The 27,826-nt window shown below is 29.1% G+C and overlaps 1 protein-coding gene across 1 annotated transcript; it reads left to right on the plus strand.

Moving 5' to 3' along the window:
* Positions 1-16,298: 16,298 nt before the first annotated feature.
* On the plus strand, positions 16,299-19,853 carry LOC130982505 (uncharacterized). The gene is made up of 4 exons (XM_057906539.1): positions 16,299-16,463; positions 17,059-17,218; positions 18,191-18,554; positions 19,077-19,853. The coding sequence occupies exons 1-3, from the start codon at positions 16,400-16,402 to the stop codon at positions 18,348-18,350; spliced, it is 384 nt and encodes a 127-aa protein (XP_057762522.1). The 5' UTR covers positions 16,299-16,399; the 3' UTR covers positions 18,351-18,554; positions 19,077-19,853.
* The last annotated feature ends 7,973 nt before the right edge of the window (positions 19,854-27,826 follow it).

The following is a 27,826-nucleotide window of genomic DNA, read 5'->3' on the forward strand; positions in this document are numbered from 1 at the left end:
GTTTTAAACAAATTAAAAATTTGAGGTATAAAAAATCAGACCTTTCGATTTGTGTACTTTAATTTCTACAATTTTAAAAAAATCAAAAATTAAATATTTAATCAGTATATCACTTATTTCGGCTCATATTTTTGGACATGAAAAGTATGTGTGTGTTGTGCATTGTTGTGGAGAATGTGGGTGCTAGACATAGATGTGAGACAGCTTTTTTAGAAATAAGGGATGAAGAAATTGGACCATCCGATCTCTTTGTAAAAAAAATTAAGCTACTAATCGAACAATCTGATTAGTGTGGAAGAAAAAATTTAAATTTCGGCGACTGTAATCGGACTCTCCGATTTGTGTTTAAAAAATTTTAAAAAGTTGGAGTACACAAATCGGATTTTAATTTTTTAAACACAAATTGAACCTACCCAAAAATCAAACAGTCCAATTTTTATTCCTAACATCATAATTGCGTAAAGCACCTATACACTCCATAACTGCGTCTTACAGTATTCTCTCTTCCATATATAAATTAAAAAGTGACTTATTTCACCTCCATAAAAAAAATTAGTCTATTATTGCATGTCTTGTCCATTTTTTATTTTTATTTTTTAAATCATTGCATGCCCTCCCTTTTTGTTTTTGATAACTTTGATAAGAGCTCTCACTGCTCACAATTCTAAGAACTTTCTCTTCAACTGGCTTCTCTTTCATATTTGAGGAAGTCTAAAAGGCACAACCACATACATTTAAACACCTTTACACTATGGACCCAACAAAATCCTCCATCCATATACACATACAATTAAAGTGGTAGATTTCACTTAGCTTTTATATCTAAATTGATTGATAGTCTTATTTATTTTTTGAACCAACTATTTTTAGTGGGTGTAGACTAAAAAATGAAAGGGTACCAATAATAAATTAAAGGGAGCCACTCATATAAAAACTCTTAAAATATTTTTTTTAAAAATATTTTTTAATAATTAAAATTTAATCTATATAATCGATCAAATTGTGTTTTAATTGAAAAATTGATAAATCAAATCTTGAATCGATCTAAATTAATATTTTTTTATAGAAAATGGCTATAATACTCTTATTATAAAAAAATTAAAATATTCTTATTATATATATTAATTTTAAAAATTTTAAATTCTAATTCAATAATGGCATAGAGAGAAAAAAAAGATTAGAATTTAAAGTTTTTAAAATATATAATAAAAATATTTTAAGTCATTTTTTATAATAGGAATATTATAACTATTTTTATAAAAAATATTAATTTAAATTGGTTCAAGATTTAGTTTATCGATTTTTCGGTCAAACTGATTTATTTTATCTAATTTTGACAAAAATAACACAGTTTGATCGATTATATAAGTTGAATTTTAATTATTAAAAAAATATCTTTAAAAAAAGACGTTTTTAAACGTCTTTATCTGAGTAATTCCTTAAATTTAAATACTTGTATATTAATATTACTAATACATATTTAATGTGTTCCCTAAAATTTAAGCATCGAGATAATCATTGTTTCGACTTTTTATATAAATTTTACATATTATAAATGAAAATAAGTGATACTAAATATTTTTATAGCACACATTAAATAAATATGTTCTAAAAAATCTTAAATATTTTTTAAATTTTTTATAAATGATTATTGGGATCAGAATTTTAATTTTCTAGAGGGTATATTGTTAATTAAGGTTATTCCCATAAAAAAAGATTAAATTTTTTTCTCATCATTGAAGGCTGTATTTAAAACTACTTAATAATTAATCTTTTTTATTTTTTTAAATAATAACCTTTTACATACCAATACCATACATTAATAAGTGTCTTAGCTAATTTCGTAAGATCAATTGAAAAAAAATATTATTTATTTATTTTTTTTGAATAATCTCATTTCTATGACATTTTCAATGTGTGTGAGAGAGACATAAATTTTTTTCTGAACTCTTTATTTTCATATCACCAAACCCTTTCTTGCTCACCTAAATTTAAAGTGAACCATCAAATTAAAGTCCGTCCATATAAAAATGATAACGGAAAATAAATCGTTAAATAGTTTAATATATTTGATTAAATTATTTGTCATAATATTTATTAAAACATTACTAATATAAATAGATAATATTTTAATATGATTCGATAACATCTTTTAAATGTTAAAAAAAATCAAATATATATGGTATAGTGGTTCATTTATTTGTTATCATTTTCATATGAAAAGTATTTTAACATGAATAACCACTTTAAAGTAAATATTGTACCATGGAGGAAAAAAAATAGGAAAAGAAGGGGAGTGACATGTAGTAAAACGGTTTAGCAGCATCAAACGCACGGTGGCTAATTTTTTTTGTTATGGAAGTAAAAGTGGTGATATATTTTAATATTATAATTTTTGGTGTTTTTTAAAATTGTGAAAGTACACAAATTTCTGGGTCCGATTTCTGTACTTAAATTTTTTTAATTTTTTCTAACACAGATCTTTGGACCGATTTGTGTACCTCCCAGATATTTCTGGGTTCGATTTGTGTACCTCTCAGAAATCGAACGGTTCGATTTTTGTACCTCTAGAAATTGGACAGTCCAATTTGTGTACCTCTAATAAATCGGATGGTCCGATTTCTGCTTTTCTAGTTAAATGATTCCACATTTAAGTATAACATCCCAACAATTCACATTTAAGAAAAACACCACTACCACTCTAATATTAAAAATAAAAAATTCTCAAACGGTCGCTAAACACACAAAAATAAAAGTGCCGCTATATACCATGGGGTGAAAATTTATATACAATTATTTTTATACGAAGTTGATATTTAAAAATCGTTAGATGATTTAATAGGTTTGACTAAATTATTACATAACGATTTTTGATTATAAATTTCATATGAAGATATCTACGCATGTGAGTTTTCAACATGCTATATATATACTTATGTCGAATAATTAAATTAACTACAAAATAAATGATTAATAGTGTGAAAAAAAAAAGAATGTCTTGTGGTAGATATGCATGTTAGAAAAGCAAAGCAAAGCAGTTTTATACTAAACATTATTAGTGGATGGGAATGCTTTGTTTCAATTTGTGTAGGACATGCCTGCATCAAAGAATTATTTGGAAGACCATTGTCCCACTTTCTTCACCCTTGTCCTTCATTTTTCAAATAATTATTTATGATCACTTCCTCATTGCTAAACAACAAATGTTTAATTGCAATTATATTATTTTATTTATCTTTCATTTCAAACAAATCATAAATTACTAATCATAAATAATTAGAATTTATCTCATTTAATATTTATTAATTATTATAATAATTAAAAAATATTAAATAAAATAAATTTTGGTTAATTTTTGTTGGTCTAATTAACATTACCCTAATTAGTATTTAATTGTTGTTTAGTGCTGCCGTGCTGGCTACTTATATATATTAATTATTTGATGACTCATAATACATTCATATACTTCTTAATTTATTATAATATGTTTCTTTCTTTGTCTTTTTTATATATGGAACTAATGATTATTTTTGCATTGCCATGTGTAGAAATAATTATTTTAGAATACTATATCATTAATTCCTTCGAATAAATAATACTATAAGTAAGTTGATCTTGGATGAACAATAGAAGAGATAAAACGCTAAAAGTACTATATTTATTTTAATATTGATAAGTGATATAGATTGCAACAACCACATACACAAATAGATCAAACAACATATTTGATACAAAGAAGGGTAGAATAAGGGCTGATAATAAATTTTTAATACTATATACATACATATTTGACAATATATAATAATGTATGTATAAAGTATTAAAAAATTTTAAATTTTATATATAAAATTTTAGATATTCCCAGAACACCAATATTCTAATTATTTTAGTCATTAATCTTAATTATAAAAAATATATAATATATTAATTAAAATCAATAATTAAAATTACCGAAACACCGATATTTTAAAAAAAGTCGAAAATTTTCCTAAAACTTTTATAAAAGCATACATAGTGCATAATAGAATTGACCCTCACCAGAAGCAACTCCCCTTCCATTGAAAGTGAATTTGTCATGAAACGATTTGATTCAAAAGTTTAAATAGCCATTATTAAGCTTGTATAATTAAATGTTTTTTTTATTTTGTTTAACACTAAAATTATTTATTTAGAGGTCAATAAAAATTAAATTTATACTTATTTTTTGTAGAATATTATATCACAAAATTCCTTAAATAAAAAATGCAAACTTATATAAAAATTCTAAATCTTAAATTCTTTTCTTTTTCCCACAAAAACCTTAAATTCTAAATTATCTAAATAGTTATATACTTATATTAGATACTTATGGATTCAAAATTTTAAAAGTAATTACTTCAATAAAAATAATATTATAAATTATTAAATACTTTAATTAAACATATTAAATTAAATATGTAAAATCATATAACAATTCACAATCAAATTTTTTACATGATTCTTCATGGAAAAATCACTAATTTCAAATAAATAGTGTTACCAACTCTCTGCAATTTTAATAACAAAAATATTTAACAGTAAAAAAAATTAATCAAAAACAACTAAAAATTATTTTATTTAATATTTATTAATTTTAAAAATAATTAATAAATAATAAATAAAATAAATTTTAACTTTTTTTTATCTTTCCAATACTGTGGTTTCAAACTTTCAATAATATGTCATGGTTAAATAAAAGATGCAGCAGAAGAAAGAATAGACTAAAGTAGAACCGACAAACAGGGTGTAAAACCTAACATACCTAATTGGCAGAGAGAGAGAGAAAAGAGAAGAGAACAAAATAAGCCAGATTGATCCACTCACAAACTGCCGACTGGCTTTGTTTTAATGTTCAAAAATGTTATTTGTACATCAAAATCAGTCACTAAAATTAGTCATTAATATATTTATGTATAAATATATATGTGATTTAATTTATTTTTAATATATATTTATATTTAAACATATATTTTATATTAGTAGCTAATTTTAATGACTAATTTTAATATATACGTAATATAGTAGTTTAATATTATATTAAATTTGTGCAAGTTGGTGCAAACTTTTTCATCAATCTCCATTATTTTTCTTTCTGCTCCCTTGCAAGTTGCACATTGGTGCCCAATGACACATTATTGGAATAGTTTCTTAGTGATGTTTCAGCCCCAATAATTATTTTCATTTTATAAATATTCAAAAAGTAGTTTTGGTTTTCTCTAGCTTAAGAAACATACATCTCTCTCTAATTAATTTTATAATAATAAGTTTGTGTTTTGTCAAATTGATAGTGTGTCGTTGACTCATTGCATGGCTTGTTCCACTAAATTTGTATATTTATATTATAATAATATAAGAATTTAATGTATATCACTACAAGCATTAAAAGAAATTTATATTACTTATATTGATTATATATTTTTAAGAGAACAAAATATTTTTACAAATTTTATACTTCAAACTCAACCAAAAAATATATATATATGTGGAAGAGAAAATTAGATATACAATCATTTATTTATGACTTTACCTAATTGATAATAACTTAAAACTATTTTAAAATAAACAGTTAAAATTTCATGATAATTTGAATAATATCTAACCAAATGATAACATAAAATAAAATTTGTTATACTATGTGTTCCTGTATGAATACCTAGAGGAGAGCTCGGCTGCAGAGAATCGACGTCGAGTTGTTATCTTTGATGCCGATTTATGAGTTTTGGCACAGTTTGAGCTTTCTGTCTAAGGAGATGTCCAATCGTGCAGAGTATGAAAAAGAAAAAAGGGAGGAGTGTACCTGCAAAGGCACTCCGAAATTTAAGTTAATATTGAGAATTCAATGTATCCCTCTAAGAATGAGATATTGTACCTTTATAAATGGAATAGGATAGGTCGGTTATGCTGCTCTTGGTCATTTGCATTGAAGAGTAGTTATTAGAGTTTAGTGCATGGTCGGACGTTTTTATTCTAAAATGCAGTCCGTTGAGTCCAATCATAACACATGTCGCCGAGTTATAGTCATAGAGAACCGATTTATTTGTCATAATGCCGAGTTATAAGATTGAATATGTAACGTCGGATTACTATGCATTAAAAGTAAGCTCTTGTAATAATAATATATAAAAAAAAACAAATATAAGAATGTAGTTTGTGAATGTGAGTAGGTCATAATAAAAGTGAGGTATAGAGGAGTACCATGTCATCACTTTAGCAATAGGGACGGAGCAATAATAATATATTTGTGGACTAATGCACTTCCATACTTGAAAATTGTATATGGAGCTATCATTCTTCAATCAAATTTTGTTTCTTTGTTTTCTTTTCCCCCTTTTCTTTGCATAGAAAAGGACTTTGGTGGACAAAGACTTGAAATTAAAAAAGGATTAAATGATTGTGGCTGAGTCCTTTTCATAACTGAACAAGACGCCATGTGATAGTGCATGCACTATATACCCTTACATTGTTTTCATAAACCAAATATGCCGGTTTTGATTTTGACTAAGTAGTAAATTTTAATTTCTGTTCTTTACTATATATCCTTTTCAAACTGTACTTTGTTAGAATAACCAATCATCTTTCATTTTTTAAGATTAATTAATTTATTTGTTTTGCGGTAATCTAAAGTCTATTTATATGTCTGGTGCTAATCAATAAATTATTACGATATTTATTTAAGTGGATAATTGAGTTCATCATTCTTATATAATAAGATTAATTTGCTTTCTTTGTGGGATTAGCAATTGGTTGCTTACAATTAATGACAATCTAGCTAGCTAATAATCCTAGACTCCTAGCTAGTAGTAGCTAGCTTCTTTAATTTTCCATTTCAATTATAAGATATCCACTAATGTTCATTAAATTGAAGTAGCTAAGTGTGAAAATAAAATAAAAAGAAAGCGAAAGCTATTTTAGTTTTAGGTACGATTAGTTACGCACTTAGGGTGGAAAATGAGTTTTTTCTTAAACCATGATTCGATATATAAAATGATAACAAATTAAATTTCGATATACTTTTTTACTACTCCAAACAGTCATGCTATAAAATATGTGATAAATATGAGGATGGATTGGATTTGAGAATTCATTATATATAAAATATTATCTATTTGAGTATGTAGATATAGACTTAGCTTTGATTCCTTCGTTATAAGTTATAACTCGATTGTAATGGACTATGATTCGAGTTTCAAAACAAATCAGTCACAAATATAAATAACAATTACAAGAATTTACTCTCATAAACATGATTAAAATGGATAAATGATCATAATTTTTTTCTCTTGTAAAGGCAGCTAAATAATTGAATAAGAAAAAGAGGTAAGTTCTTAATTTCAGCTATTTCACTAAAAAAAAATATTTTAAAGACTAATTTAAGCACTAAAATATCTCTTATGGGAGTCATTTAGATAAAAATGTTTAAAATGTATTTTTTAAAAATATTTGCTAATAATTAAAATTCAATACATATAACTGATTAAACCGTGTTATTTATGTCAAAATTAGATTAAATAAATTAATTTGACAAAAAAATCGATAAACTAAATTTTGAATCGGTATAAAATAATATATTCTTTTTATAAAAAATAAATATTTTAATTATTTTTTATAATAAATTATTATAATAATTTTTTATACAAAAAATATTATTAATTTAGATGGATTTAAAATTTGCTTCGTCAATTTTTTAGCCACATTGTTTACTCTCTAATGACCGATGTATAACTCCAAACAAAAAATCAAACTTAAAAAAGAACGAGCTCTACAAAGAAGTCTCAATAGTAGAACAAGAACAGCCATTATGTTTTTTTTCTTATATATGATAACATCACAAATAAAAGAAAATATCCATTGCGAGAATAAGATTGGCAAAGAATAAATATAACTTTTTATTGTTTCCGTTTATATATATCCACACATTTTCAGGACAAATAAGTAGTAACAAGTAACATCATCAAGTGATCAAGACTCAAGAAATATTCAACTTTGCTTTTTCCATTCATAACACTGTTAGTTAACAACTCCTTCTGTCTCAAACTTAATCCTTATCCTTAGTATCTAAGAAACAGCTGTTCTATAACACCTAATAAAAAAAGAAAAAGAAAAGAAAAACTAGTCTTCTTATTTCTCATCGAGTACAGCTTGAATTTTCAACTTTTTCAAAGAAAAGTATTGCAAATTAGTCAAAAAAAGAGTATGTTGATGACTAGCTAGCTAGCTTCCTTTCTCTTTTTTCTTTTCTTTTTTTTTTCCCTAACAAGAGTTTTTCATTTTCTTTATTTTTTTTAAAATACGGTTAGTTTATTTGTGGACTTGCGCTTCAGGGACTTCAAAGATATTGAACTTCATAGTGTGGTCTTCTTTTTTTTTTTTGGGAGAACTTCATAGCTTGTAAATGGTTTCATCCTTATCCATTAGTTGGTACCCTTAATGGAAGGTTTACGTTAATTTGGGCCCATTTATTATGTCCTAAAACTTTGTTGGGCCTGTAAGGACAAACAATAGTTTGGACCTATGTGAAAGCCCAAAATATAGATTATATAATAATAATATAAATATAATTTGAGCAGCAACCCATTGGCCAGCGGCAAACCCTTAAATGGAGCTCAGTACCGCGACGAATTAGTCCTTGACCTGTTAGGTTGAGGATACTGTAGAAACCAAAAAAAATATAATTTGTTCTATACCAAACAGAAAATAAGAATGTAGGGTCCACTAAAAATATGTTGTCTCCATTATTTAAAAACCAATTCTATGATATTTTTTATTTGGTATTTAATTTTTTATTAACTTATTTTTTATAATAATTTTAAATATCTTAAAATTTTTTAAGTTTTATATTTTTAAATTTTAAATGATTTATTTAATCTTTTTAATAATTAAATAATAATTTTTAGATACCATAACAAATATTTTATTTAAATATTAATTTTGAAAACAAATATATTATTACTTATTTACTCTTCATCCGGACTCCTTTTCAAAAAAAAAAAAAATTCCACTTATGAGTTATTTGATACTATTTTCTTTTTATATTTTTTTCATGGTATCTCCTAATAATGAGTTGTTGTATATATAAAATAAAATTCGAACTTTCGATACTTGTTTAAATAGACGAGTGAGTTAATCACTCGACCAACTCAATTTATTTTTTTCGCTTCTTATATATTTTCTCTTTTATTCATTCATTTCTCCTTTTTCTAGTTTTATTTATTTTGGTCATTTGAATTTTCTCTCATGATCAAATCAAAGGGTTCAACTTGAGCGTCGCTTTGGACCAAAAACAAGGAAACATATTTTGTTTAATTTCTACAAACTCCTCTCATATATTATAATAAATAATGAACAAATTTATTAGCTTTCACAAAGTTGAAAGGTTAAAGCTGAAAATGCTTTTTAGTTGACAAATATATTCCGCATTTCAAAAGTAGTGTATATATGTGGAGACTCACTAAGAAAAAGGTAATACTTTATGTGTTTTAGTTCATCCAATAAGGCACACGAATATTCATGGTATTAATAGCCTTGTATGTGAAATTTGACTCATCAACCCAACATCTAGCTTGCAAATGCATCAAACTAAGTTGTAGCATTAAACAACTTAATAAATCAATGGTAAATTATATGACGTAGAAAAAAAATTCTTCTATATGTGTATGTTTGTGTTGTTAAAAGGATAGTGTGATAAGTATTTAAAAAGTGAGTAATTAAAGAGACAAGATTTAACATGTTACAAGTAAAATATAGTGTATTTTGTCTTATGTAATATGTAAATAATGTATTGATTAAATAGACTAATTATATTTATGTTAATTAATTATTACAAATAATATTGGACTTTGTATAACTTTTTTATGTTTGGACTTTTTGAATGTACACTCTTTCTCTCCAAAAATATTAACTTTACACACAAAAATTTATTAATATTTATTTATTTTAATATATACCTTTTTCTTTTTTGATGACTTAGCTATATTCAGTTTCATAAATATAAAAATGTATTTACATATTTTAACCAACAAAAAAACATATAACTTTACGTATTTACATACATTTAAATTAACGGTAATATTTATATATATCTAATTTAAATATTATATCAATATATCTATCAATATTACTCGGAATACATATAGATATTTATAAAAAAAATATTATTCAAACACCACATAGTTTTGACATCTTATAAAAATAGTTTGTTATTAATTATTTATATATTAAAAATGTTTTAATTAATAAAACAAAAAAATTTATATTTAATTATTTAAAAAAATATTGATGTCAAAATAGCATTTATAATACTGCTATTTTTATGGTGCAGAAAGAGAGAATATATATTTTGGAAGAGTTGATTTGTTTAAGAATAAAAATTGTAATAAGAAATTTTGCTTTTTGTTATAAAGAAAAATTAAAAATAAATTTAATTTTAATATAGTGTTAGTATAAAATAATTTTATATTTATATCTAATAACGTAACACTACATTAACAAAAATAATAACTTTTTATAGACAATGTTTATTGTCATCCAAAAGACCAAATATAATTACACGACTGTACAAAACACATTTTATACTGTCAATACATCAAAATTAAATTCACTAAAAATATGTGCACTCAAAATTTGTATAACACCAGACATTTTTTTTGTGACTCATAACACCAGACATATAGAAAAATATGGTAGACACCAAGAAAAATATAAGAAAACATAGTTATTTTTCGGTACTATGTAGTATGTAGATGATATCTTGTTATTTTGTTTGCATTAAAATATCTATTTACAGTTGTTTATAAAAAAATTAAAAGAAAATTTTAAATACTAAAAAAAGAAAAATCTTTTAATAATTAATATTTAAAAAAATTGTCTAAAAAAATTAAATATTTCAAGTTATTATTGGAATATTTTAAATGCAATCTATTATTTATAATTAAATTATTAATTTTTTATAATAAATAAACTATGTTATTGAGTGAATATTTAATATTTATTATTTTATTAAACGAAAAAAATATGTCCTCTAAACAGATTTAACAAAACTATATAATTAGTTTCTCTTTGAAGGCATAGAAGTGTGTTGAAGAAAGATGATAATTTTTCTAATATATATTATACATTCATTAATTTAATTTAAAATAAATATTAATAAATTTTTATGTGTAAAAATTAATTTTTCAGATGATATTTATTATGTAAATAAAAATAATTAATTGAATTTTTTTTTTCAAGGTAACATGAGTTGGAAGAAAAATTATTAACTTAGATGAAAATTAATGAAAAAGAAAAATACACTACATTTTTACTTGTAACATGTCAAATCTTGTCTTTTCAATTACTCTCTTTTCAAACACTTGTCACACTACTCTTTTGACAACACAAACATACACATGTAAAAGAATCTTTTTTTCTACATCATAAAATTCACCTAAATCAATAATATATTTATTCTTTTATATTTTTCTATTTAAATAATGTTTTTAGATAATAAATTTAAAAATTAGTTACTTTTTATAATATAATAATAGATTATTGAATATCTGTATAAAGCTATATTAAGAGTTTCTTTTCCTCCCACCAACACTAAAGTCAATTCCATTTTTTCTTTAATAAACTTTGATGTATGGGGTCCTGCTTCTATTTTTCATAATAATTTTTAATATTTTATGTTATTTGTGAACGATTTCTCTCGCATGAGTTGGTTATATTTTTTAAAATACAAATCTGAAGTACTTGATAAATTCTCTGCTTTCTACCAAATGATTCAAATTCAATTCAACAAGAAAATTCAAGTACTTCGCTCAGATAATGGTGGAGAATGCACGATTTTTTTATGCAAAATGGCCTTATCCATCAAACTTCTTTCCCAAATACACCCAACAAAATGGTGTGATTGAGTGACGAAATCGTAAGTTACTTGATATGACTCGAGCCATGCTTTTTGATGCATAAGTTCCAAAAACTTTTTGGCCTGAAGTTATAGCGACCTCTGCCTGCTTACTGAATAGCCTACATATCCAAGTTCTCCACCACAAAATACCTTTACAAGTCTTGGCTACTCAAACTGCAATCCCGCCTATTCTAATCTTACCATATTTGGATGTTTCATCTTTTTCATACCCCTAAAGTCAATTGAACCAAACTCAATTTTTGTGCAGAAAAATGTGTTTTCATTGGGTATGCTACACACCAAAAGGGGTATAGGTGCTATAATCTAATCACTTGTCGTGTTCATGTGACCATGGATTGTGATTTTTTAGAATTCGAATTTTACTTCAGCCGCCAACATGGCATTTAGGAAGAGAATAATAATGAACCATCAAGTTGGCTAAATAACCTTTGTTTCCCAGAAACTATTCAAACAGAGCAAGTTGATGGAGCCACTGAGTATACTTCACTCAACATAGTTACATAGGAAACAACTCAATACATACAACCAATGAAAGTTCTTTTGAGAATGTTAATTGTCAATCTGATAATTTTCTCTCTGTTTTTAATGAGGCCACTAACAATAACAGTATAGCATTGGAATATGAAGAACCAAAGCCCAATACCTTTTATTCTTCCTTCAAGAAGAAACAGAGGAATGTCTCCTAATCGGTACTCACCAGAACATGTTATCCGTAACTCAAGATACCCGATAAGGGTGGCTTGAGAAGGAATAACAAATATTGCAAAGGCTTTTTCCACCACACTCTTGACAGAAGACATTTCAAGAACTGTTCGAGAAGCCAATGAGAAAGCTGGATAGCAAAAAGCCATTAATACAAAAAATGAAAGCTCTAGAGAAGAACGAAACTTGAAAGAAGTGTACCTTACCGATAGAAAAAAAGCTAGTCGGGTGCAAATGGATTTTTACCATTAAACACAAGGCAGATGACACCATTGAACAATACAAGACAAGGTTGGTGGCCAAAGGTTATACACAGACCTATGGTATCGACTATACTAAAACTTTTTCACCGGTTGCAAAGATTAACACCATCAGAGTGTTGTTTTCAATAGCAGCAACTGAAGATTGGCCACTCCATCAATTTGAAGTCAAGAATGCTTTCTTGCATGGAGAGTTGAAAGAAGAAGTGTACATAGATGTTCCTCCAGATTTCTCAACGGGATTTAGAAAACATGAAGTTTGCCGGTTAAAGAAGGCTCTTTATGGGTTTAAACAATTTCTACGTGCCTGGTTTGTAAGATTCACAGTGACCATGAAAAAGGTATGGATACAAGCAAAGCAACTCTAATCATACTCTTTTTTTTTTTTGAAAAAACGGGGAGATTTAATCACTTGCCTAATAATCTATGTGGATGATATGATCATAACGGGAAGTAATGATGAAAAAATTGTAAAATTAAGAAGAACCTATTTACAGACTTTGAAATGAAGGATTTGGGAAGACTAAAATATTTCTTAGAAATAGAGGTTATACGAGCCAGCAAAGGAATCTTTATCTCCCAAAGAAAGTACATTTTGGACCTTTTGGTAGAAACAGGAATAGTAGATTGCAAACCAATAGATATGCCCATGCAAGTTAATCACAAGTTGAAGATAGTAAAATGTGCCACCCTAGCAGATAAGGAGAGGTACCAGCGACTGGTTGAGAAACTAATTTACTTGTCATATACTCAGCCTGACATAGCTTATGTTGTGGAAATAGTAAATCAGTTTATGCATAAGCCACAAGAAGATAATATGAAGCCGCTATGAGGATAGTTCAATATTTGAAGGGAGCTCGAGGAATTGAAATCATATTCAAAAGGAATGGCCAAATAATAGAAGATCAATGGTTGGTTACTTTACACTAGTTGGAGGGATCGTTAAAGGCATAACTAAAGTATTGTGCATAAAAAAATTGAAATGTGATAACAAAACTGCAATAAGAATTTCAGAGAATCCCGTACAATATGATAGAACAAAATATGTTGAGATAGATCGACACTAAAAAAATTGAGAATGGTACTATTGAGCTTCTATTTGTGAGATCAGTAGATCAGTTGGCTGATATTCTTACTAAAGCAGTTTCAAGACAAGCTCATGCTAAAGTTCTAACCAAGCTGAGCATTGGTGATCCCACTACTCACCTTGAGCGGGAGTATTAGAATATCATAATTACGAAACAAAATCAGAAAAATATCAAAGAGAATGAAAAAAAAAAAATCAATGCAATTTATTAGGATATTATTTTATAATTACCGTACTCATCAGCGTACTCTTAGTCTATATATTAGTAAGGACCTTGTAATTAAGATAAGAAATCAAGATGATGCTTTTCTAAATTATTCTTCTTTTCTTTCCTAAACCCTTTGTACCAATGTAACAATTACTACCACCATACCACCACCTCATCTCCTCCTCCTCCTCCTTTTTCTTTTACCATTTGAATTTCTTCGATCTCCTCCTTCCTTTTTCTCCTCTTCCTCCATCATCATTATTATCATTATCTTTATCGTTATTATTATCATCGTTGTTTTCTTTTTTTTTTTATGTATAATAGTTTAAATTCAAAATGCAACGAAATTCCTTAATGATAATGATACACAAACAAACTCAGATTAAAAGTGCACCTTATTTAAATTTAGAATGCACCAAAATTACTTAATAATAACGACACACAAACAAACTCAGTGCAAAACAAGTTCATACCAAAAGAGCACCTTATTTAAATTTAGAATGCACTGCAATTTAAATTTAAAATACACCGAACTCAAAACTCCTCCTCCTTCTTCTTCATAATTATTATCATCTTCTTCTTATTTTACCTTCTCATTATCTTCTGGTTTACTCTCTTAATAAGAATAAAGATAAAAAAAATCAAATAAAGAAGAAGAAGAAACGCATAATACTACAAAATCACCAAAAAAAGAGGAGGAAAAGAAAAATCACGCAGCATGACTCTTTAAAACTTGTTATTTATGAGATAAGGTTTCATGTTTAGAGTTTAAGATTTCGGATTAAGGTTAAAAGTTATAAGTTTTGAGATTAAAAGTTGTAGTTAAGAATTTAGGATTTAAAAACAGAATTTGATATTTAGTATTCACACTCCCACTAATGTAGTTTGATATTTATAAATTTTAATGTATATTTTTGTCCTCTTCAAATTCTTCTATGTATATTTGTGTTTATACTCTAACATAGTTAATAGTTAAATTACTCTTTAAAATTACATTTGTGCCTCAATCGATGCTCAAAGTTTTAATTTATTCAAGTTAGTTTCTCAATATGGCATCTGTAATTCATATTAGTCTCTAATTTTATTTTTATTATAGAACAGTTAATGACATGCTAAGATAAATTGACATCTACCATGCTGGATTTATTCCTAATGGTAATCTAACGTAGCAATTGAAACTTTTACCTTAATTTGTTGTCAAAAAGCCTTTCAAACCTTTGGATTAAACATGGATTAAGGTTTTAAACGTATCGCAAAGAACAAATTGGGATAAAAAAATAATTTAATTGCTACTTCAGATATTTATTAAGAAGTCTAATAGGATAGTTGTAAGTTTATCTCAGTATATTGTGAACAGTTTTGTACAAAAATAAGATTAAAGACTAATGTAAATCACAAATGTTAAGAGATTAAATGAGTAAATTGAAACTTTAAATACTAAATTGAGATGAAAATGTAACTTCAAATGCAAGTATTAACTCTAATACTAATAATAATGTTTAATTACTCTTTTGGTCTCTATCATTTTACTAAATTTATAATTAGGTTTATATATATATATTTTTTAATTGAATCTTTATATTGTTTTTAAATTTATAATTAGATTCATTTTATATAAAAAAGATAAAATTAATAGAATATTCCTAAAACAAATATATTTGATAAAATATCTAATTAAGTTTTCAATTGTAGATACTTTCAATGTGTAGAAAAATATTTTATTAATTTTAATATTTTTTATATTAATAAAAATCTGATTATAAAATTAAAAATAATGTAAAAAGACCAAACTGAAAGAAAAATAATAAGAATCTAATTACGAATTTGATAAAATTATAGTATCTAAACAGTAATTAAATCTGATGATGATGATGATGATGATGATGATGATGATGATGATGATGATGATGATGGTAAATTACTAAATTAATAATAATAATAATAATAATAATAATAATAATGATGATGATGATGATGATGATGATGATGATGATGATGATGATGATGATGATGATGATGATGATGGTAAATTACTAAATTAGCCATAGAGAAACGGCGTTTCGGAACCGTCTCTGATTTGAAAAGTTCTGGCTTCTGCAGCAGATCGAAACGCTTAAACCCTACAATGTTATAGATCAGCTTCAAAACCCTACCCGCTCTCTCTCTCTCTCTCTCTCTCTCTCTCTCTAAAAAGTTGAAGTGCAGAGCATCACATCACGATGAGGAAGAAGCTTCTGATAGCAGCAGCAGCACGCCTCTCCTTCCGCTCCATTCAGAAACCTCGTAAACTCTCTTTTAATGATTTTCACCTCAGTTTTTTGTTTAGTTTTTTCTTTGGAATAAATTTTCAGTTTTAGATTATTTATTTAGACATAGGGTTTTATTTGCTGTTGTTTTATTAGCTTGACATGGAAATGAAGCTAAGGTTAATAATCTATGAATTGCATGCATCACATTGTTTCAGAGATTGTTTCATGTGGCTGCAATGAATCAATAATGAAAGCTTGATCAGTGCCAATCATCTTTGGTCATCTTTGGTTTCGTCTGCCATGGAATTGAAGTTATAGAAATTGGAATTAGGTGAATGACATTTGAGCACTGAAGCTGCATTTTATACGTTAATTTTTCTTGAACTGTTAACTTTTTGTAGCTTAGTGCAGTGAGCCAGTGACGTTGAAGGCCAAGTGTGTTTATATCTATGTGAAATGGATTTTTGTGTTATTAGGTTTTGTCTGTTTGTATCAGACTATCTGGTTATAATGCCTTTCTATGAAATTGAGCGTGGAATTTCAAAATGCTTGCTTACTTGGATATTGTTTTGTTGAATTCTTTAATTAACAATCATAGATCTAATGCATGTCTTGTGTGTGTGTGACAGCATCCTTCGATGTAAGCAATTCTGTTGGTCCATTGTATGTCCAGTCGTGCAGATGGTCATATGCTGCTTCTGTCTCTTCTGACATGCCAAATGCCCCAAAAGGCCGGAAGAAGATTCGTCAATGTGAACGTAGAGCGATGGTTGAGTCTTTTGTGAACAAGTAATTTTTCATTTCTTTTGAAGTTGAAGCTTTATTCAACATCTTTTGAGGTTTCTTGCATTTTGCTTTGTCTATGTAATACTGACGCTTAGTTTGGTAAAGCATTTGAAGAGCTGCGTATACTTTTTCAAAAACTCAAGCACCTCGTTTTGTGTTTGGTAAATCAAAAAGAAAATGTGTTTGTTCAAAATTTAGGGGGTGTTTTTGTAAGCACCTAAAGAGGAGCTTTTCCAAGTTGACTTATGCTTAATTAAATATTCTAGTATAATTGTATATATTGATAACCATCTAAATTTACTCTTATATTTATATCTATTGTGGTCCTTTTAGATTTTAAAAGTTATTTTACCAAACACAATTATTGTTGCGTGAGCTTATTGAAAGCCATTTTAGTTTGATTTTACCAAATATAGGTGTTGCAGCTTTTAAAACGATGTCTTTCAAAAGACAACTTTGGTAAGCTACTTTTGAAAAGTAAAAATTTTACCAAACCAAGCTTGAGTATTTCAAGAAGGTTGAGGTGCATCCATCATAGTTTTTATTAGAAACCTACTTTTCAGGAGTAGAAAACACACCCATATGGTATTCTGAGTCTCTGGTCATTTTTTGGTTGAGTTCATTGATCTCTTGACTTAGTCCCACATGTTGTTACTAGTTTATGCCTTAAAATGCAACAAAGGGCTTTTAAAAGACAGAAAACAATACCCATGACCCTGTATATAATGATCTACTAGTTTGTGGTGAAGAAAAAGTTTCCTATATATATAATATATGAAGAAAAAGTTTCACTTTCTTAAGTATTCCCTTCTTTCTTCTCTAGAAACAATTCAACATCACAAATGCTCTCTTTATTATTTGTTTTCCTTAACAAGAAAACGATCCATGTGGGCTCCTGTTATGCTAGAGTGGTGCACTTATTTCTTATTAGCCATTTAGAAATGGCTGAATATTACTTGTTTTATCTTTCCACAGATATAGAACAATAAATGCAGGGAAGTTCCTGACAACAAAGGATGTCCAAAGACAAGTTGGTGGTGGTTATTATTTTCTACGGGAAATCATACAGGAACTGGAATACAAATCTAGAACGAATTCTTCGAAAGAAATGAATGAGAATCTGTTGGAACAGTAGAAACTCAATGTGAGTAAACTTCAAATCACTGTAGCCCGGAAGGTTTCATCAGATAATACTGGGAATGCAAAAGAAAGGACAGCCCAAGATGATTCTCAGTCAATAGGTTTTGATGAACGAGAGATTATTTATCCTGGTTGTGATCATCTTAAAGTAAATAGACAATCACAGACGTCATATGGAGCTGAAATTATCTATGCACCAGTAAGCATTGAACTTTATTGTGTAGGTGTAAATGTGATGAAAAATGATAAGCCATAAAGGAAAATTGACATTACAATTCATAGTTTTTCTTTTTTCACCATCCACCCACCCACACAAATAATAACTGTATGCCTTGCTTTGATGTCTAATTGCTGAACTGTACCTTTTTGTTATCTTTTTGGTTCCAGTGTATATTATAAATTGTCAAAGCTTCAAAGAACGACACTGCATTATCTGTGTAACTTTTGTCCTTGCCCTGATATTAATATAGATAGTGCATTCTGCATGATTTTGAATAACCTTATTAATAGTAAATCTGTTCTATTATGAAAACTCAAATTCTTTTAGGTTGTTAGTTACACCTTTTGATGTTTTTGGCTTCCCCTGTTCTTTTCTTTTCTTTTCTTTTCTTTTTAAATAGTTCATACTATTAGTTGAATCAATGTTTTATTATTATTGAAAAAAGAAGGGGGAGGGGGATCTTTTCATATTATTACAAATTTTCCTTCTGCATTGTTTCAGGATGCACCAACAAGCCAGCTGCTACAAGAGAGACGAAAAAGTCCTTCTAGTCCTTCAAGTGATAGCAATGGTAATGTGTATGACAAAGCTGAAGGCCATGTATCGAATTTGTTGAAATGGAAAATCATCAAGTAGTGGAGGAAAGATGCATTGGGAAAGAAGGTTATGAGAAAAGGGAGAAAGCTCCCTCGGAGACATTTATGGAGAGACTTCCCATTCAACCCTCCAGGTACCAAAAGATGTAAGGTCTGGGAATGATATGCCTAGTTATTCTTCTGCTTCTGTTACACCAGAGAGGCACCAGCTAAATGAAGAAACAGAAGATATTTCCGCCTCATCTGTTAAAAAATCTAGCAGTAGTCACAGCATAGCTCGGAGCCATGATTCTGAGTTTGTTGATATGGAAAAGCATCCAATCCTTGAGAAAAGCTTTAGGAAAGCTGGTTATGAGACGAAAGAGCAAAGTGCTGTAAAAGATGCCCTTGGCATTCCAAACCATAAATTGGAGCAATCTCAAGGGTCTTCAGAATTTAATGAGTCGAAAATTTAAGTTTTCTTATTTTGTTGGATATATAGAATTTTTTGTCGCAGCTAGTACGATATTATTTTTACTTGCATTATGTCTTGTGAAGTAACAGTACCAATGCGTGTCATTGGTATGGTATAGAACTAGGTGGTGTGGATATGTAGTTCAACAAAGTTAAATGTTCCAAGTATATTCTGTGTTGGTGATTAAAAGATAGTGCAGATTCTAAATTGAACAGAAAGTTTAATTAATGATGTGGAGAAATAATTTGCACAAATGAACATAAAATTAATGTATATTGAGATAAAATAATACCATGATAGAATACGGCCACTCATACAAACATACACTGATATACACATACTGTTTATATACTTGAAAGAATAATTTTGGGCAGGAGTAACATGACAAAGAAGTATGTTACTTCCTGGTAATATTCTAAAATGATAACATTTTGTGACTTGCAATCAAGTTTACATGAAAGCATTAGTTTATGGCGAAAACTCAGGTGCAATCGACTTTAGGTAAAGTTGATAGTTGAAAACCATTAGATGAAAATTTAATCAAATCAGTCAAATAATCTAACCGTTATCAATTATCAACTTCATGTGAAGTTGACTGCACTTGAGTTTCCACCTTAGTTTATATTTGAAAAAACGTAAGAGTCCTGAAATATAGAATGGGTAAAAGAGGTAAACAATGTTAGTAGTGCAACTTTGTAATCTGAATATATCTGTAGTATAGTTTTGCACTTTTGCTTTATTTAGTCTTTGAACAATTGTCTATATTTTACCTGAAATATGCAGTAATGATCCAAAAAACATGCTGTTGCCGTATTGCTACATTTTCTTCTTTTCGTTAGATCGGTTAATTTTTTTCCTTTTAATTTCTGTATTCTTTACAAAAGCATTCTATAGGGGTATTATTAAGTTTGCTAATGTTTTCCATATGGCCAACAGCAATAATCGGGAGATTAGTGGTGTATTGGCTTCAAAGAAGCCAACTATGTGGGGAAACCCGAAGGTAAATTGTGCAACTTGCATGAACTTAAATATTTTTGTACGCCTATGACTGTATGTTTAGGGTTATAAGATGCATGGTCCGTTTTGATCAATGATTATCCGGCACTTGCAAATTCTATTCTCTGTTTTTTGCTATTCATCACCATACCATTTCTATAGGTTTAGCAGCTATCTTTCTTTCAATTTTCCAGCTGGCTGCTCATTTTTTAATGGAAAACATATCCATATGATTCCAATTCTGTTATTGCATTGGCTTATCTTCAGGAAGAGAAAAGAGGGAAGGGAGAGAGAGAAAAAGAGGGGGAGGGGGGGGGGGGGACATTGGCTTCCAGTCCAGTAAATTAGTTTTCTTGATGTATATTATTTTCACTCAAATTGAAGATGGATTGCAATGTATATGTTTGAATATGAGCAGCAATGAATGGAAAGGTCAACATTTACGTCTTGGAGTTGGAGAGCATTCAAAGAACAAGCTGCAGTTTTTTATTTTTCATAGAAATCTCACCTGGAAAAATTGAAGAGATTGATAGGATTTTATTTTCCTTTACTTAAATTGCTTTTTTACTTTTAGCATTATATATGCTCATTAGTTGCTACATTAATTTAGTATGTCCACACATGTACTTTATTTTAAAATAAAATTACCTTCTTAAAGTTATATCCACACACTTTAAAATTATATAAAATTAATTTTTAATAAATACTTAAAAAAAATTTCCCAATAAAACCATCCAAATAGTATCTTCATAAATATATTTATTTATATTACGGTGACTATAATAATTATAATAGAGGTAGAATTTGCTTGTTGAAATTATAAAATTTAGTATGAATCTGATTGTTGAAATAGATGATATTGAATAGGAAATTTAAGGTTTATGAATTTATTGATTTTTGAATATGAATTTCTTGAATTTGTTAAATTTTTTACTGTGCATCTGTTTAGGTTTATAGTTGTTTTTGTTGATATAGGTGATGTTGAATAGGGAATTTAAGGTTTATGAATTTATTAATTTTTGAATTTGAATTTCTTGAATTTATTAAAATTTTTACTGTGCATCTGTTTATGTTTATAGTTGTTTTTGTTGATATTGCTTTGAATTTAGGGTTGTTGATGTCATAGAATCAGTTGTTAGAACCGGACCGACCCATCTGGTCGGATAAGAAAATCGGCGAACCAGTCACAAAGTCGGTCTGGTTGAGTAATTTGATCGTATAAAAAAAAGAACCGGTATGACTTAATTGGACCGTCCGGGTGTCAAAATCGGAGAACCGGCGGATTTGAAACCAGGACCGTTTTTTCAAAAAAAGAAAAAAAAAAAGGAAAGAAACCCTACCAAAACCTTGTAACCCTTCTCGAAGCCCCCCTTCCCCCCTCTTTCTCTCAACTTTCAATCTCACTGAGTGCTCTTCCTCTCCCGCCCAAAAAAACCATCCGCTGATCGCCACCGCACGGCTACTGCCACCTTCTCTTCGAAGACTGAGTGTCCCAACTCCCAAGTTACAAACTCACAACCCTAATTTCCTCTTCGAAGCCAATCCCCACCTCCAAGGCTGGAACGCCACCGTCACCTCCAACAAACGCCTGAATGAAGCTTCACTGTCGCGGACGAGTTGTTTATTTGGTTTGGGTTGCTGACTTGCTGAATTTTGTTTATCTGCCGATGTTATTGAGCTCATGGGTTTTTTGGTTTTTATTTTCAATTGATTTTTTATTCAGTGAGGAATTTAGGGCAGATTTCAGTTTAGAGCTTCAGATGGCATATGCAGAGTTTTTCAGTTTTTCTTCTGAGTTCTTGTTCTGCTTTTCAAATTCTTTTTTATTTTGTTAATTATATGGATTAAAGTTTCTGTAATTCTGAATAAATTCAATTCTGCTATATTGATCTAAATTCAATTTTTGAATTTTGAAGTTTGCTATATAAGTTCAATTCTGCTGTATTGAATTTTGCTATATTGAGTTTTGGTGAATTAACTGATGAATTGATGAATTTAATTATGTTGAATGCTGTATGAATGGTATGAATTGATATATTTGTCTGCACCAGGGGATTTTCTGCACCAGCCCTTTTAGTTCTTCCTCCAAGAGCGTATGGACCTTGCTTTCACCTCTGTGGAACGCTCGAGCAGTCGAGCTTCCCCTTTGTTCTCCAGGTTCTCTCTTTCCCTGCTAAGTTTCTTGATGAGGATGTGGGCATCTTCAAGGCTAGAAATTATGGAATTAGCCCTTTCTAGTTGCTTGTTGAGAACCATTGTATTTTGATTGACTTCATTTAGTGATTTTGTTCAAGTTCACTTTTCTTTTCAATTTGAATTAATTCTTTTAAAATAATTTTGTTAATTTTTTGTGGTACTTATTAATTTTTGTTGATTGTTAATTGTTGATTTAATTGTCTAGTTGTTTGGATTCTGACTTCTAAATTTGTTTTCTGAACTTTTGATGCCGAATATAATTGATAATTTTTTGTTTTGAACTTTTGGTGTTGCATGTATTCTTTGCTTCTTGATGTGATTAAAAATTCTGTAAATCTGTTCAACAATCAATATTTAGTCATTGGCTGTAACTGTATTTAATTCGTGTAAATTTGTGTTTGTAAATTGTAGTTGTTACTGATTAGAAATTTTTATTTTTGAAGATAGAACAACTAGATAGTAATCAAGCATTTTTACATATATTAATTTTTAATAACTTTATTTAATATTTAATTAAATCGGTTGAACTCCGATCGAACCATTGAACTAGTGAACCAGTTGCCTTACCGGTTCATTGACCCGTCTGGTTCTCGCAACCTTGAGTGTAATATATGTAGGTTTTGTGGCTGTTAGATGCTTTTTCTTTTTTTGCTGATGATGGGTGTTTAGGGTTGATTTCTTGCTGTTTTTATATTAGTGTGGTGGTGAATTGAGATACTGTTTTTATATTGTTGGTGTTGTTTTTTATATTGTTCTGTGAATTTATATTGTTGGATAGTGGATAGGTTCTGTTGAAATTGAGTTACTGCTTTATTTATATTGTTTTTGGATAGTAGATTTTCTATTTTTTTGGTTTTGTTTGCAAGGGTTTAAACTAGGAGTATTTGGGACTTCTTAATTCTAAGCTTTATGTTTAAAAGTTCAAACTTTTGAAACTTTATTTCATTCTTTTATCCCTTTTATCTGCAACATACGACTTTGACAAATAATGATTTGGTGGAATTAGTTCATATTCTGTGCATGAAGGGTTTATGATTATATACTTTTAAAAATTCTAGTCACAATTGTCTTTTATGGGAAGTGATAAAAACAAGTCTCAAATTAGTTATTTTTAGAAATGGAGACAATTGTTATTAAAATATTAGTGACGATATGTATTTCAAATTTTAATTTTAAGTTTTGGATTATTTTATAATTTTTATTTACGTGAAATCGAGTCAACCGGTTGAACCAATGACTTAGTAATTTGACCGGTTCGATTACCGCTTCGGTTCTAACAACTATGCTTAGAATTGTTATTGAATCTGGTTAATGTTGATGTTGTATTATCGTGCAGTAAAATGCCTAAGCAGAGGGAGAGATGGAAGGAAGAAGAAGTAGACGCCCTCGTTCGAGACGTCGGGAAACATAAAAAGCAGGCAATTGGATGAATATTTTGAATGATCCGGAATTCGCACACGACCTGACTTCACGTGACAACAAACAGCTCAAGGTAAAAATTCCAAAAAACTGAGTCTAAGTTTTTATAGTTTTTAATTTTTGTTGTTTTGTGTAATTTAGGATAAATGGAGAAATCTCAAGAAACATGCTCCAAGTGATGCAGGAAGTTCCGAGCCCTCCGTGGAGGGGAATAAGGTGAATGTGTTATCTGTGCGGAGGATCTTATTTGGACAATTTTTTTTGCTGAAATACTTAGGTGATTGTTATGTTGGTGTTTTAGTTTTCTGAAAACACCAACATAACAATCACCTAAGTACTTCAGCAAAAAAAATAATTGTCCAAATACGATCATCCGCTCAGATAGCACATTCACCTTATTCCCCTCCTCGGAGGGCTCGGAACTTCCTGCATCACTTGGAGCATGCTTCTTGAGATTTCTCCATTTATCCTGAATTACACAAAACAACAAAAATTAAAAACTATAAACACTTAGACTCAGTTTTTTGGAATTTTTACCTTAAGCTGTTTGTTGTCACGTGAAGTCAGGTCATGTGCGAATTCCGGATCATTTAAAATATTCATCCAATTGCCTGCTTTATGTTTCCCGATGTCTCAAATGAGGGCGTCTACTTCTTCTTCCTTCCATTTCTCCTCTGCTTAGGCATTTTACTGCACGATAATACAACAGCAACATTAACCAGATTCAATAACAATTCTAAGCATAGTTGTTAGAATCGAAGCGGTGATCGAACCAGTCAAATTACTGGGTCATTGGTTCAACCGGTTGACTCGATCTCACGTAAATAAAAATTATAAAATAATCAAAAACTTAAAATTAAAATTTGAAATACATATCGTCACTAACATTTTAATAACAATTGTCTCAATTTCTAAAAATAACTAATTTGAGACTTGTTTTTATCGCTTCCCATAAAAGACAATTGTGACTAGAATTTTCAAAAGTATATAATCATAAACCCTTCATGCACAGAATATGAACTAATTCCACCAAATCATTATTTGTCAAATGTTGCTTCGCTTGTAGATTTTCTATTTTAATGGTACTAAAGGGAGGCAAATCATTTTTACGGAAGAGCACAACCTGAAGAATGAGATGGCCACTAGGATAACTAAGGTGGTTGAGTTTCTTTCATTCTATATATCTTCCATTTTTATTGTGTTGTCTTCTGTTTTCTGTTACTTTGATTGCTTGCATGATCTTTGGTACTTTCAGTTTTTAGATTTAGTTTCATTTTTTGTCTCATGTATTGCTCACTAAGCTTGAAATCAAAAAGAAAGAAAAAAAGATGTAGTGTATGAGAAATTGAGTCTAATTTTAAGAATAGTCTTATTTACTTAAATGTGGTGGTATTATTTGTAATTCTGAATGCATGATATGAACAGTGCATAGTTGAATTTGAATCAAAGGATGTTGATGTATAAAGAACAGGAATTTAGAGAACTATTATGACTTCTTTGAAGTTAATGGAAGTTTAATCCTTGAAGCAAAAGAAAAATAAAAGCAAGGTCCAAGGCTCTGAGCATCAATGACAAGGGAGGTCAGACATAATTAAAAGCTCAAAGAGTTGTTTCTCTAGTCATATGCTTGTGGTGTGATTGTGTCAAGTAATCCTTGAGACATAACACTAAGAGTCGAGATCAAATGCATTTAAACAGAGTATGCCAAAGGCTTTGAGCACCACTGTCTGGGAGTAACTGAACGAAAAATCAGAACTTCAAGAGAGTTCTCCAGTTAAATGCTTGTGGTGTTTTTGTGTCAGTAAAACTTGAGACAAAACATTTAAAGTCACGGTTAGGCTCAAGGTGCAAAGCACCAAAGAAAAGAAAATCAAAAGAAAAATTTGCTGTGTTCAAGGGGTAAATTGAGTTACAAAAGATTAGAGAATTCATAATATTATCCGGATTCTAATTCCGAATGACAATGACATCCTTCCGATTCAAAGGAGAGTGAGATGCCAAAACTATTCAGGATCATAGTCATAAATCCCACTATAAGAAGAGACATGAGCTTAATTGAACTCTCACTCATGCAAATTCACATCTTAAGCCTATGTTAGTTTTGGTTGCTTGATGACAAGCAACAATTCAAGTTTGGTGTTGTGATGCGTGAGCATCTTTTCTATATTTTCCTAGTGAAGTTGCATTTAATTTGATGAGTTTAATAAAGAATTAATTATCTTTTAATCACTTTGGATGTTACTTTGAATCGTGTGCAATTCTGATTATTTTAGGTAGCATTTGGCTGGATTTGATGGAAAGGAAGCATGTAAAAGTGGAAGGAGCACAATAATTAAGGGAGATAATCAGCGAGGAGCGATGCGTGCGCGTACCTGACGCGTGCGCGTGGTTTGAATATTTGCACAGCGACACGTGCGTGTACCGGATGCGTACGCGTAACATGCGCCACGTGCAGAAAACTCAGAAATCGCCCCGGCGATTTCTGGGCTGTTTTGACCTAGTTTTTAGCCCAGAAAACAGATTAAGGAGCTTGCCTCATGGTATGGAATTTACAACCACAAATTATCTGGCAAGTGCACCAGGTCGTACCAAGTAATACCTCAGGTGAGTGAGGATTGATTCTACGAGGATTGATGGACTAAGCAACAATGGTTAAGTGATATATTTAGTTAGGCAAGCAGAAAATAATGTTTGAGAGTTCAAAAAGCATTAAACAGTAAATTCAGTAAATAAGAAAGCAAGCAGTAGATTGGTGTGAATAATATATAGAGAAACAGTTAAGGCTTCGGAGTTATCTATTTTCCGGATTAACTTTTCTCACTAACTATTTTAATCATGCAAGATTTAATTTATGGCAAACTGTATGTGACTAGACTCTAATTCCTTAGACCTTTCTAGTCTCATCTAACTCTCATCAACTCCCAATTTCTTGGTCAATTAATTCCAATTAGGGGGTGAAGTTTAATTCTAGTTATTATGCCACAAAAATCCTAATTATCCAAATATAAGAGGATATATATCACGTATCCCGTTAAGTCCAGATAATTAGAATTTAGGAGAAATTGTTTTCAAGCTGTTGTTCAAGTAAAGAGCTTTTCCAAGTTATACAAGAACTCAATTAGAAAGAGAGTCATACTTCCGTTTCACCCAAATTCATAAGATAAAGAACGAAAACAATTCTTAAATTATAAATCAGTACGTGAATTAAAATAGAAAAGCAATAGGATCAATCCATACAATATACAGAGCTCCTAACCTTAACAGTGGGGGTTTAGTTGTTCATGGTTCAGGGAGAAAATAAGGATTCAGGTAAACTGTAAATTGGGCTGAGGTGGAATGAAAAGTGGAATCCCCCTATAGAAGAGAAGTTTTTTTTCTCTTTTATATCTAATCCTAATTAATTTAAAATCTATCTTTTTAAAACTAAAATAATATCTTTTCTTAAAAATAAAATAAAGTTTAAATCAGAATTAATTAAAACAATTTGTGCGTCTTCAATTGATGGATGGGGACCACTTGCTTCGTAGGAAGGCACGCCTAACTTTGCTTGTGAGGTGATGCGTGAGCATCTTAGAATGTAATAAAGTTTC

The sequence above is a fragment of the Arachis stenosperma genome, chromosome 5 (genome assembly GCF_014773155.1).
Source record: "Arachis stenosperma cultivar V10309 chromosome 5, arast.V10309.gnm1.PFL2, whole genome shotgun sequence".
Lineage (NCBI taxonomy): Eukaryota > Viridiplantae > Streptophyta > Magnoliopsida > Fabales > Fabaceae > Arachis > Arachis stenosperma.